Source organism: Elephantulus edwardii, unplaced genomic scaffold (genome assembly GCF_000299155.1).
Source record: "Elephantulus edwardii isolate Elephantulus edwardi_28Jun2011 unplaced genomic scaffold, EleEdw1.0 scaffold00012, whole genome shotgun sequence".
In the NCBI taxonomy this organism is placed as follows: domain Eukaryota; kingdom Metazoa; phylum Chordata; class Mammalia; order Macroscelidea; family Macroscelididae; genus Elephantulus; species Elephantulus edwardii.
The window spans coordinates 7,393,121-7,404,778 of record NW_006399762.1 but is presented as its reverse complement, the minus strand read 5'-3'; the positions used below and the strand labels follow the sequence as shown (position 1 = coordinate 7,404,778).

At 38.5% G+C, this 11,658-nt stretch overlaps 1 protein-coding gene across 1 annotated transcript in view; it reads right to left on the bottom strand.

The window, feature by feature from the left end:
- Window positions 1-266: 266 nt before the first annotated feature.
- LOC102851332 (mitotic spindle assembly checkpoint protein MAD2A-like) overlaps window positions 267-11,658 on the bottom strand; it is a 14,282-nt gene continuing 2,890 nt past the window's right edge. The window contains exons 3-5 of the mRNA XM_006881057.1: window positions 6,695-6,815; window positions 4,344-4,447; window positions 267-624 (exon numbers count right to left, since the gene is read on the bottom strand). Coding sequence (XP_006881119.1) covers window positions 452-624; window positions 4,344-4,447; window positions 6,695-6,815 — 398 coding nt within the window. The 3' untranslated portion in view covers window positions 267-451. The remainder of the gene's footprint in view (window positions 625-4,343; window positions 4,448-6,694; window positions 6,816-11,658) is intronic.

Sequence of the window (11,658 nt, the reverse complement as noted above, 5' to 3'; positions counted from 1 at the left end):
ATTCAGACATCTTTTGCCCAGTATAGTTTTATAGTTAAATACCATCCTGTCTATATTCTGCCTCAAACTACTTCACCAAATTATATGATTCAGGAAGTTATTTAGCTTTTTAGTAAGTTTTTTCCAACTCCAGTTATAAGCTTCAAAGGAATTAACATTAAAATGCTGATGAGAACTGCTGGTTCCCTTTTGAACAGTGTGTAATATTCTTTTGTGCTAATCTAGTTAGCCAAATACAATAAGGAGGGAATTTCACACTCTCCTCTAATTCATGTCAATGCCATGGAATATTAAACAGGTACAAAACAGATTACGCACAGTTCCAGAGTATCAAGTTATTACCCCATCTGAAAATTTACCTACAAAATAAAAGCTATCAACTGAGAGCTGACTTTGTTTTGGGAAAACCCATCTGAGCATTTCAAGTACATTTTTCTTATTATCTCTTCTCTCAGTCATTGACAGGAATTTTGTAGGCCACCATACTATTTACTTTGTGGATTGTAGTTGTGAAAGAACGTAGACGAACTTCCTCAGAATTAGTAACGAACTGTGGTCCTGATTCTTCCCATTTTTCAGGTACGACCAAATCTTTATCAGTATATATCAGCAGATCAAATGAACCTACATTGTGGATTTAAGGGAAAAAAAAAGTGTAAAGTACATAATAATCTTCCCTTTGTCTCTCACATTTTAGAATATTATTTAATACTATTTAGAATAGTATTAAAATATGCAATCTCCTCCCATTAAGATTTATAGTCTTACAGTATAGCTATGAATGCGAACCTACTAGACAGTAGTTGAGTTTGGTTTTTTGAGTTTATAGTATTAAATAGATTATCGTGATCTCTAGGCATTATTTAATCTTTTTTTCTCAATGGAAACAATATTTTAAACAGAGAAAATATTGTACCCTTCTACTTTATTACACAAAAAGGCATGATGTTCTCAAATTCCTCTGTTAAAGAGAAAAACCATCAAAACGACTGTAATAAATGCATTATCACAGAGGAGTGTTAATAAACCAAATGAATATAAAGCCCCACAAACGTTAACATGGTTTGCTCCCTCTCTGTACCTAGAGCATTGCTTAGCAAAGAGGAGGCATCTAGTAAAGCGCTGAAGAACTGAATTCAAACAAGTATATAATATACACAAACACAACGAAAGTAATTACACCAAAATAGTCAATATTCGTGGGAATTGTGAATGTTATAACATCTCCATTTTTTAGAATGTATATATACTACTTGTTCTTCACAATGCCTTTGTTCTCATTTATATTGGATACTATGAATAATTAAGAAAAAAATAAGATTTTTTTAACTTAAAGTTCTTACTTTATGCTGGTTTACTTACAAAGTTTGTTTTTCACACCACATCTTTCTCACTCCTTCACCTCCCCTCCCTCTATTCATCAAATTATGTGACCCTAAGATTAACCATCCTCAGGACTCTGCTCCCACCCGCCCCTCCTTGGATCCTCATACATGTTCTACAATAATGGTCTTATACAGTATTTGTCTTTATGGGACTGAGTTAGTTCACTTAGTATAATCTCTCCAGTACCTCCTAAGTAAGGTAGTGATTTACAAAATCATTGCTCCTGCATACTGTGTAGTAGTCCGTTGTGTGAATGTACCATAATTTCTCAATCTTTTCGATTGTGGTTGGGTATCTGGGTTGTTTCCATGTTTTTGCAATGATGAATAATGTTTCTATGAATGCTGGTGTACAAGTCTCCATTTGTGCCTCAGTTCTCATTTTCTCAAGGTATATTCCAAGCAGTGGAATAGATGGGTCATACAGAATTTCTATGTGAAGCTTTTTGATGAAGAAATGTCATACCTTCTAGAGTGGTTGTAACATTTTACAATCCCACCAAAAATGCAGAAGTCTTCCTATCTCACCATATCCTCTCCAACATTTATTACTTGCTGTCCTAGTAAAGTGTGCCACTGCTACTGGAGATCGTATCTCATTGTGGTTTTGATTTGCATGCATCACACTGCCAGTGATTTTGAACCTTAAAAGATGATTTTTAATTAGCTGTTGTTGTTACGTGTCGATGACTCGCCTGCAACTCATAGTGACCCTATGTACAATTGCTCTGAACCTTGCCCTATCCTGAGCCAATTAGATCATCTCAGACAGACCTAATCCCATTTCTCCAGTCACCGAATCAATGCATCTCATCCTGGGTCTTCTCCTGCACTATCCCTCCAACCTTCTAAACATGATGTTCCTCTCCAAAGACTGGTCCGCCCTGGGCACGTGCCCAAAGTATATGAGATGAAGCTTCAAAATCCTTTCCTCTGGGGAGCAGCTTGGTTTCATTCTCTCTAGTATCGAACTATTTGTTCTCCTAATATGTTCAAAACTATTCTCCAGCACAACCCACAGGCATTGATTCTTCTTTTACCATCCTTAGTCATTGTCTAGCTTTCTGACATATAGCAAATACTTGACATACTGCCAAGACTGTGGCCTGGGTCAGGTGCACCTAAGACCCCACACTGGTATCGTTGCTCTTCAGTACTCTAGAGAAGTCCCTGACAATAGACTTTCCAATGCAATTAATCTTTTCAATTTCTGACTGCTGGTGCCAAGAGTCTTGACTGTGAAGCCAGGCAAGTTAAAACTGTTAACAATCTCAATCTTTTCTCCTGTCTATCATGAAGCTGCCAATTGGCCCATCTTCAATCTATATTAAAGACTATAGTCTTTGACCTTCTGCAGCATACACCTCATGTCCTCCTCAGTTCCAGCAAGCAATTTTGTGTCATCTGCATAATGAAGGTTGTTGATGAGTCTTCCTCCAATCTTGATGCCACATTCCTTCTCATCCATGGATGAAGTCTAGCATCCCAAATGATCTGTTCTGCATATAGATTGAAAAGGTATGAAGACAAGATGCATGCATCCTTGACACATACCTTTCCTGATCCTGAATTATGTCCCTGCTTTGCTCTGACTACTGTTTCCTGGTACAAGCATAGGTTTTGCATGGACACAATTTAGTCTTCTGGGATTCCCATTCTTCTCAAGGTTAGCCATAATTTGTTTAGATCCACATAGTCAAATGCCTTTGCATAGTCAATGAAACAGACAGACATTCTTCTGGTACTCTCTGCTTTTGGAAAAGATCCACATAACAAAGGTTATGATGCCCCTAGTGCCACAGTCTCTTCAAAACCCAGCTAGCACACCTGGCATTTCTTTGCTGATGTACTGCAGGATCTGGCTGCATGTGATATTAATGATATTGTTTGGTAATTTCCACTCTTTGTCAGGTCACTTTTTGGAATGGGAATAAATATAGATCTCTCCCAGACAGTTGGCCAAGTAGTTGTCCTCCAGATTTCTTGGCATAACCTGGTGAGTACATTCAGGGCAGCATCTGTTTGTGGAAATGTCAACTGGTATCCTATCAATTTAGAGAGCTTTGTTCTTTGCCAATTCCTTCAGAGGAGCTTGAATGTCCTCCTTCAAAACCTTTGTCTTTTGATCATATGCTGCTTCATAAAATTCTTCTGTGTCAGCCAATTATTTTTGGTATAGTGACTGTGTGTACTCGTCCTTATTCTTCTGATGCTTCCTGGGTCATTCAACTTTCTGCCCTCAGAATCTCTAAGTACTGCAACTTGAGACTTAAACTTGTTCAGTTCCTTAAGAATTGCCAAGAGAGGTTGGCCCTTTTAATTTTCTGACTCCAGCTTTTTGCACATTTCATTATAATACTTTGAGAGCTTTGTCTTCTTGAGCTGCCCTTTGAACTCTTCTGTTCAGTTCCGTAACTTCTTGATTTCTTCCCCTTACTTTGGCACTCTAGGGCAATATTCAGAGGCTCTTCTGATATTCACCTTGGTCTTTCCTTTCTCCTCTGCCTTTGTAATGTCTCTTTGAATTCTCCATGGATTGTATTTTTTATATTCTCCCACAGCTCATCAGTTCTTCACTCATTAGTATTCAGGACCTCAAACCTGTTCCTGAGATGGTTTTTAAATTCTAGTGGGATAGACTCGAGGTCAAACTTTGGTTCTTGTGGATTTGACTTTCTTTAGCTTCAGTTTGAACTTGCCAATGAGTAGGTGATGATCCATCTGTTCTCTAATGAACACCTGGCCTACTTTTCACAGCTGATATTGATTTAAATAGTAGCTTAGTCATTTTCCCATGTTATGTGCTGTTGAGCTGGAACTGACCCTCCAGTGGGTTTTCAGAGGCAGTATATCTCACAGGAGGTTGCCCATCCTTCTCCTATGGAGCAGCTGGTGAATTCAAACCTCATGCCTTTGGGACTGCAGTGCAGTTTGAATAAGAAGTTTATAAATACTTACAAGAAACTTCCAAGAGGGGCAGGAATGTTACTGTAGCTGTGATCTGTCTGATCACCGAACGGATTTCATCTTGGATAGCTTTTTGAGATTTTTCTCTAGGTGCACTACAAAGAAACCAAAGATTTAAATAATAATAAATCAATATTTAAATCTTAACAGGCTACTGAGAACATATTCGCCAAAACTAACTGAGATAAAATAGTAAGTGATTCATAGCTAGCCTTCTACTGAGTTTCCAACACAGTAAACTGCATGGAATGAGACTGCCTATCTTTTTCCCTTGGAAATGTCTGTATAGTAATTAGTAAATAAGATTAGTTACCTGCTTAACGGATTCTGAAATCAAACAAGAATTCAGAATAGTCTATTAAAAAATAAGTCAAACTACTTTAATGACTTTTCTTAGTTTTATTTAGTCTCTTATTCCTCTTTTAAAATTGGTCTTAGTTGTTGTTAGGTGCTACAGAATTTAGTACAACTTTCTGCGACCCTACGAACAGCAGACCTGTACTCTGAACTATCCTATGCCATCTTTATCATCTCTGACACACTAGAACCCATTGCTAAAGTCATCATATCACTTCACCTCCTTGGGTGTGTGTGTGTCTTCTTCTCCTCTTTGTTGACTGTCCATCTTCCCAAGCATGATGCCCCTTTCCAAGGAATAGCCTCACCTAGCTACATGTCTAAAGCATGAAAGACGAAGGTTGGCCATCTTTGCTTCCAAAGAACACTCTGGCTGATTTTTTTCCCAAGTTCTATCTGTTTGCTCTTTTGGCAGTATATGGGATATACAGTATTCTTCTCCAACAACACAAGTTAAGGTCATCAGTTCTTTTGTCATCCTTATTCATTATCTGGCTCTCATATGTAAGTGACTGATAAGACCAAGGCCTAAATCACACCTTGGTATTACTATTATTATTTACCATCAGATGATTAGAAAATGAGCCAATCTCTTTATAAGTCAGGAAACTTCAGCACATCTTAAAATAAGAAAGATCTTTTAAGTAGAAATATTTAATCATCATTTAGGTTTTTAGTAATACTAATAGTGGCATCCACTTCCAAAATAGCTAGCCTTTGGAAAGTCTATGAATGTGGAGAAACAATGAAAGTTAAACGAATGTTCAGGTCTTTCATTCACAGGGTTGTTATGAGTCATCTATGATTTGACGGCTCTTAACAACAACTCCTAATGTAGTGAACTCTCATGGCCCAGTGGGTAGAGTTAAGCTGCTAACCCAGAGGCAGACCGTTCAAATACTTTATCGGCTCTAGGGAAGGGAAAACTCCTCCCATGCGATTTGCAGCCTCTGAAAAAAACCTTAAGAGTAAGCTGTGAGTCGATTCCAACTCAAGGGCAATGAGTGGCTAAGTATGAACTCCTAGAGAAACAGTTTGAAGTTGCACATCAAACTAATCGTTTCTGAGTACCATCAAGTTGGAATCTACTCTTCACTAACCCTCCAGTGGGTTTTCAGAGGCGTTAATTGCACAGGATACTGCCCATCTTTTTCCTGCAGAGCAAGGTGGATTTGAACTATGTACCTTTGGTTTGATAGTGCAATTCCTTACCACTAAGCCACCAGAGCTCCCGCAAAATAGACTTATCATCTAAAAATTTCCTAAACAAAACTAACAGCTTCAGGTGCTAAGTCACTGTGAATAACAATTATAACTCTAAATTTACAGATAAGTATGTTAAGGACAAAATTTTAGTCTTCAGTTATGTACTGTCAAGTCTGAACTAACTAATATGTATACTGAATCAGAATATATATATATATTGACTAGCACTTTCAACACTGGAGTTTTCAAACTTCACTTAGGAATGTTTACGACACTAATAAGTATGTTTTAGGGAGTTCATGACATTAAATATATCACCAAATCATCCTAAGCTGAAGTTGTCTAAAAAAAGTCCTAAAGATTTAAGTACATTCCTTAAATGAACCACTTAGTACTTCTCATATAGTTTTGCATAAAATAACAAAAATACTACAGAAGAACAATTATGTTAACAAATACTATCAGTAGCAACCAATTCCGAAATGGCTTGCCTCCAGTAACTCTATGAACAATGCTCAAGTCTTTTCATTCACAGGGTCACTATGAGTCATCTACAACTCGATGGCACCGGCACCTAATAATAACCACCACTACCACCACCACCTTATACAAGATTTATTTTTCACAGGAAGAGTGAAGATTAAACTTACCTTAGAAACAAATTATGCAAGTTACCTTAAATTAAACTGGTGTATTTAATGCATTCAGAACTGACCTAGTACTGCAGATAAGCTTTGGAAAAACACATTTAAAAATATTAAAAATCATTTCATACTTACCTGTCATCTTTTGCAGTCTTGTCACACTCGATATCAAACTGCCATCTTTCCAGGACCTCACCACTTTCAATATTTGAGATGACTACCACCAGTTTCTGAACTGAACATTTGTATAACCAATCTGCAACACAAACAAGGCTTCTTAGTGCTTTGCACTCTCAGTCAAAGCAATCCTCTTCCTATTTTCAGCACATTTCTACTACTAATATTTTGGTCAACCTCCTTAGAAAACTTGTTCCATCAATAATATAGATTCTATTTTTAAATTATACATACATAATATATATGAGTGTGTGTGTATGATATATAAACCAAGTATAGTATTTATTGCTACAAATATAGGAAGCATAAGATTTTCATCTTCATCTAAACTAAGAGAATATAGGTAGTTGCTGTTGTATACCATTGAGGCAGGACCGACTCATAGCTAACCCTGCAGTAGGTCCTCAATGACAGTTAATTTCATAGGAGGAGACTGCCTATCTTTCTCCCATGTAGCAGCTGGTTATCTGAACTGTGTGCCTTTGGATTGACAGCACAATACCTTCTCATTAAGCCAGCAGGAGATGGGTATTAATCTAACCATCACAATAGCAAAAGTGAAATAACAATTGTGATGACTGCTAAAATAGATAAAGGACAAGGAGAACATGTAATTGGGGAAACTCATTTACTTAGGAGGTCAGGTAAGGCTTAAGGTTAGCTGTAAAGATCAAACAGCCTTAAATATGCAGAAAAGTGCAAAAAGGTACAGACCTTAAATACCTAAGGGAAAGAAGTGGCCCAAGGACTGAAAGAAGGCCAGCATAACAGTGAACAAGGTAAGAATAAACAAGTCTGAAAGATAAACAGGTGTCAGACCATGGAAAGTCATGTGGGTCAAATGAGGAATCAGTCCCAAGAACCAGGGAAGTGATTATTGTGTTTGAAGCAGGGTTTGATATAATTAGACTTCTAAATAATTTTTCTGTGATATTAAAAATTAATCAGAAGAGATCTAGACATTTAACTAGTGGTTTCTAGAAGAGATAAGGAAAGCATGAAGGAGGTTGTAATGGTAGATATGGAGAAATGGATAGATTTTATATTTGAAACTGTCAAAATTTACTACATTAGCTGTGAGTTAAGGAAGATGAACAAGGGAGGAATAGCTCCAAGTTTCTGGCTTTTATTACTGCTGGAAAGAAAAGTAAAAGTAGGCTCATCTTGTAGGTAATCTTAAAATTAATTTTTAATAGGAGGATTTTGATGATTCTCAGAGATAGACAAAGAAGCCACTGTATATATACATCTGTAGTTATCTGAGCTTTGGGTTAGATATAAATGTTTGAGACAACTAAGCAAAAGTTATTAGAAGCTATGTTATGTCAGTATTGGTGAAGAATAGCTAATATACAATGTTGTTGTTGTTTTGTACCATCCAGTTGGAACCAATCTACAGCTGACCTTCCAGTGGGTTTTCAGAGGCAGTTAATCACATGGGAGGGGATTGCCCATCTTTCTCCCATGGAGCAGCTGATGATCTTGAACCAAATGCCTTCAAGACTGCAGCATAGCTTCTTGCCACTAGGCCACCAAAGCTCCCTAATATATAACAGACTACCACAAAAATCCCACTATCTGTGTTATGCAGATGATACAACCCTGCTTGCTGAAACTGAGGAGAACCTGAAGCATTTGCTGCTGAAGGTCAAGGACTGCAGCCTTCAATATGGATTGAAGCTCAATGTCAAGAAGACAAAGATTCTCACCCCGGGCCAATTGGCAGCATCATGATAAAGAGATTGAGATCATTAACAGCTTTAGTTTGCTTGGCTCCACAATGAACACTCTTGGTACCAGCAGCCAGGAAATTAAAAGAGGAACGGCATTGGGAAGGTCTGCTTTCAGAGACCTCTCCAAAATACCAAAGAGCAACAAAGTCTGGAGACCAAGGTGTGCCTGATCCAGGCCGTAGTTTTTGCAATTACTTGCTATGCATCAGAAAGCTGGACAATGACTAGGGATGACAGAAAGAGAGGGTGAAACCAGGCTGCTTCTTGGAGGCAAGTATTCTGAAGCTTTGTCTGACATACTTTGGATTTGGGAGGGTGGAGGGACAGCAGAAGACCGTCCATGAGATCAATTGATTTAATGACTGGAGTAATGAGGGTAGGAGTGTCAGAGACAATGAGATTGGCATAGGATAGAGCAGGGTTTAGGCGTGTTGTACATAGGATCGCTATGAGTCACAGGTGCCTTGACAGCACATAAACAACAACAACTAAAAAAATAAACAAATCTGTCTTAGAAGAAGTGTGGTCCTTAGAGACAGGGACCTACTTTGGACATGTTATCTCCAGGAGAGGCCAGTCCTCTTAGAAATGAGAGGATCAACTAAGAATATCATTCAAGATAAATCAACAGTGCCTACTGCAACAGACTTAAGCACAACAAAGATTATAAAGATGAAAAAAAATTAAAAAAAGATTATGAAGATGGCACAGGATTGAGCAAGGTTTTGATCTGTTGCATAGTTACTATGAGTGAATATAGCACTTAACAATGCAAATGTCAGAGAACATCTAGAGATCATAAAGTGATAAGGAGGGGTCCTCGATGACTTTTGAGGTAATCTTTAAGAGTTGATATATTCAGAAGTCAGCAAGTTTCTGTAAAGACACAAAAGATAACATTTTAGGTCTTAGAGGTTACCTTTTGTTGTCACTGTTGTTATGCGCTGCTGAGTGTAGTGCTACTCACAGCAACCCCATGAATACAGAATCTGAACCGTTTCCTATGCTGTGCCACCCTGGCCAATTCCAACATATGTGAGACCACTGGTACTGTCACCAGTGTAAATCAATCTTGTTGAGGGTCTTCTACATTGACCATCTACCTTTCCAAGCATAATGTATTTTTCCAAGAACTGGCGTATCCAATAAACATGCACAAGGTATGCGAGACCAAGTTTCACCATTCTTGCCTCTAAGACGCTCTGTGGTTTCACTTTTTCCAAGAGAGACCTGTTTGTTCTCTTACCCTTACCAATCCATATGACACTCAAGTACTCTTCACTAACATCACATCTCAAAAGCATCAATTCTTAGTCATTGTCGAGCCTTCAGATGCACAGCAAGTAACTGAGATGACCACGGGTTGGATTAGACACACCTTAGTCTTTAAACTCACATCCTAGGTCTTTTTTAGTACTCTGGAAAGGTCCCTAACAGCAGATTTTCCCAGTGTGTTGTTTTTTGATTTCTTGACTGCTAGTACAAGGAGTGTTGACTGTGGATTAAATCAAGATGAAGTCGTTGACAACTTCAATTTTTTTCTCCATCATGTTGTTTGCCTACTGTCCTAGTGGTGAGGACTTTTGTTTTCTTGATGTTGAAATATAATAATAATCCATGTTGAATGCTAGTCTTTGATCTACAGCAAAAGCTTCTAGTCTTCCTCACGTGCAGCAAGCAAAACTGTCATCTGCATAATACAGGTTGCCGATGAGTCTTCTTCATGATTTGCTCCACATACAGATAGGATTGGAGAAAGGATATAGTCTTGACAGTCTCCTTAAACTCCTTAAGTCACTTTAAACTAAATGTTTTTCCCTTTTAGGCATAGTTTTCATACGATCACAATTAAGTGTTCTGAGATTCCCATTCTTCTCAATGAGAGGCATAATTTGTTGTGATTCATACAATCAAATCCCTATGCTGTTAGTAAAACAGACATCCTTCTGTATTTTCCGCCAAGATCAATTGTGACAGCAGCAATGATATCCCTGGTTCCAAAGCCTCTTCTAAATTCAGCTTGAATTTTCTAGAAGTTCTCTGTCAGTATACTATTCTTGCTGGTTTTGAATCATCAGCAAAAATTTTGTTTTCATGTGATATTAATGATGTTGTTGTTGTTATGTGCCGTCAAGTCGCTTGTAACTCATCGTGACCTTATGTACAACAGCTCTAAACTCTGCTCTGTTCTGTGTCAATCTCATTGTCTCCGACACACTCATCCCAATTGCCCCAGTCACAGAATCAATCCACCTCCCAGAGGGCCTTGCCGTCCTGCGCCTGCCCTGCACCCTCCCAAGCATGATGTCCTTCTCCAGGGACCAGTCCCTCCTTAAAACATGACCAAAGTATGTCAGACGAAGTTTCAGAATCTTTGCCTCCAAGGAGCAGCCCGGTTTAAAGCTCTCCAGGATAAATCTGTTTCCTTAGCAGTCCACAGTACCCTCAGCACTCTTCTCCAATACCAAAGTTCAAAAGCATTAATTCTCCTTCTATCCTCCCTGGTCATTGTCCCTCTCTCTGATGCATAACAAGTGACTGCAAAGACCATGGCCTGTACCAGAGGCACCTTAGTCTCCAGAAACACACTGTTGTTCTTCAGTACTTTAGAGAGGTCCCTAACAGCAGACTTTCCCATCACAATAAGTCTTTAATTTCCTGGCTACTGGTGTTGATTGTGGATAATGACAGGTAATTTGCACACTGTTAGATCACTTTTGGGAATGCAGACAAATATGGATCTCTTCCTCACAGCTGGCCAAGCAGCTGTCTTCCAGATTTCTTGGGAAAGCCTGGGGAATACGCCCAGGGATGCATCTAGTTCTTGGATTATATCAACTGGTATTCCATAACTTCCTGGAGCCTATTTTTTGCCAATGCTTCAGCACAGCTTGAACTTCTTTTTCCTTTACTATGGGAATCCCAGAACACTTGATTGCACTAATGAGAAACCTATACTTGGACCAAGAGGCAGTTGTCAGAACAATGTAAGGAAATACTAGATGGTTCAAAATAGGGAAGGGGTTGTAAGCCAGGGATGTGTCCTGTCTCTATACCTTTTCAACCTGTATGCAGAACAGATTATCCGGGAAGTGGGGCTCTATGAGGAGAAATGTGGGGTCAAGATTGGTGGAAGATCTATCAACAATCTGCGTTATGGAGATGACACAACCCTGCTTGCTGAAACTG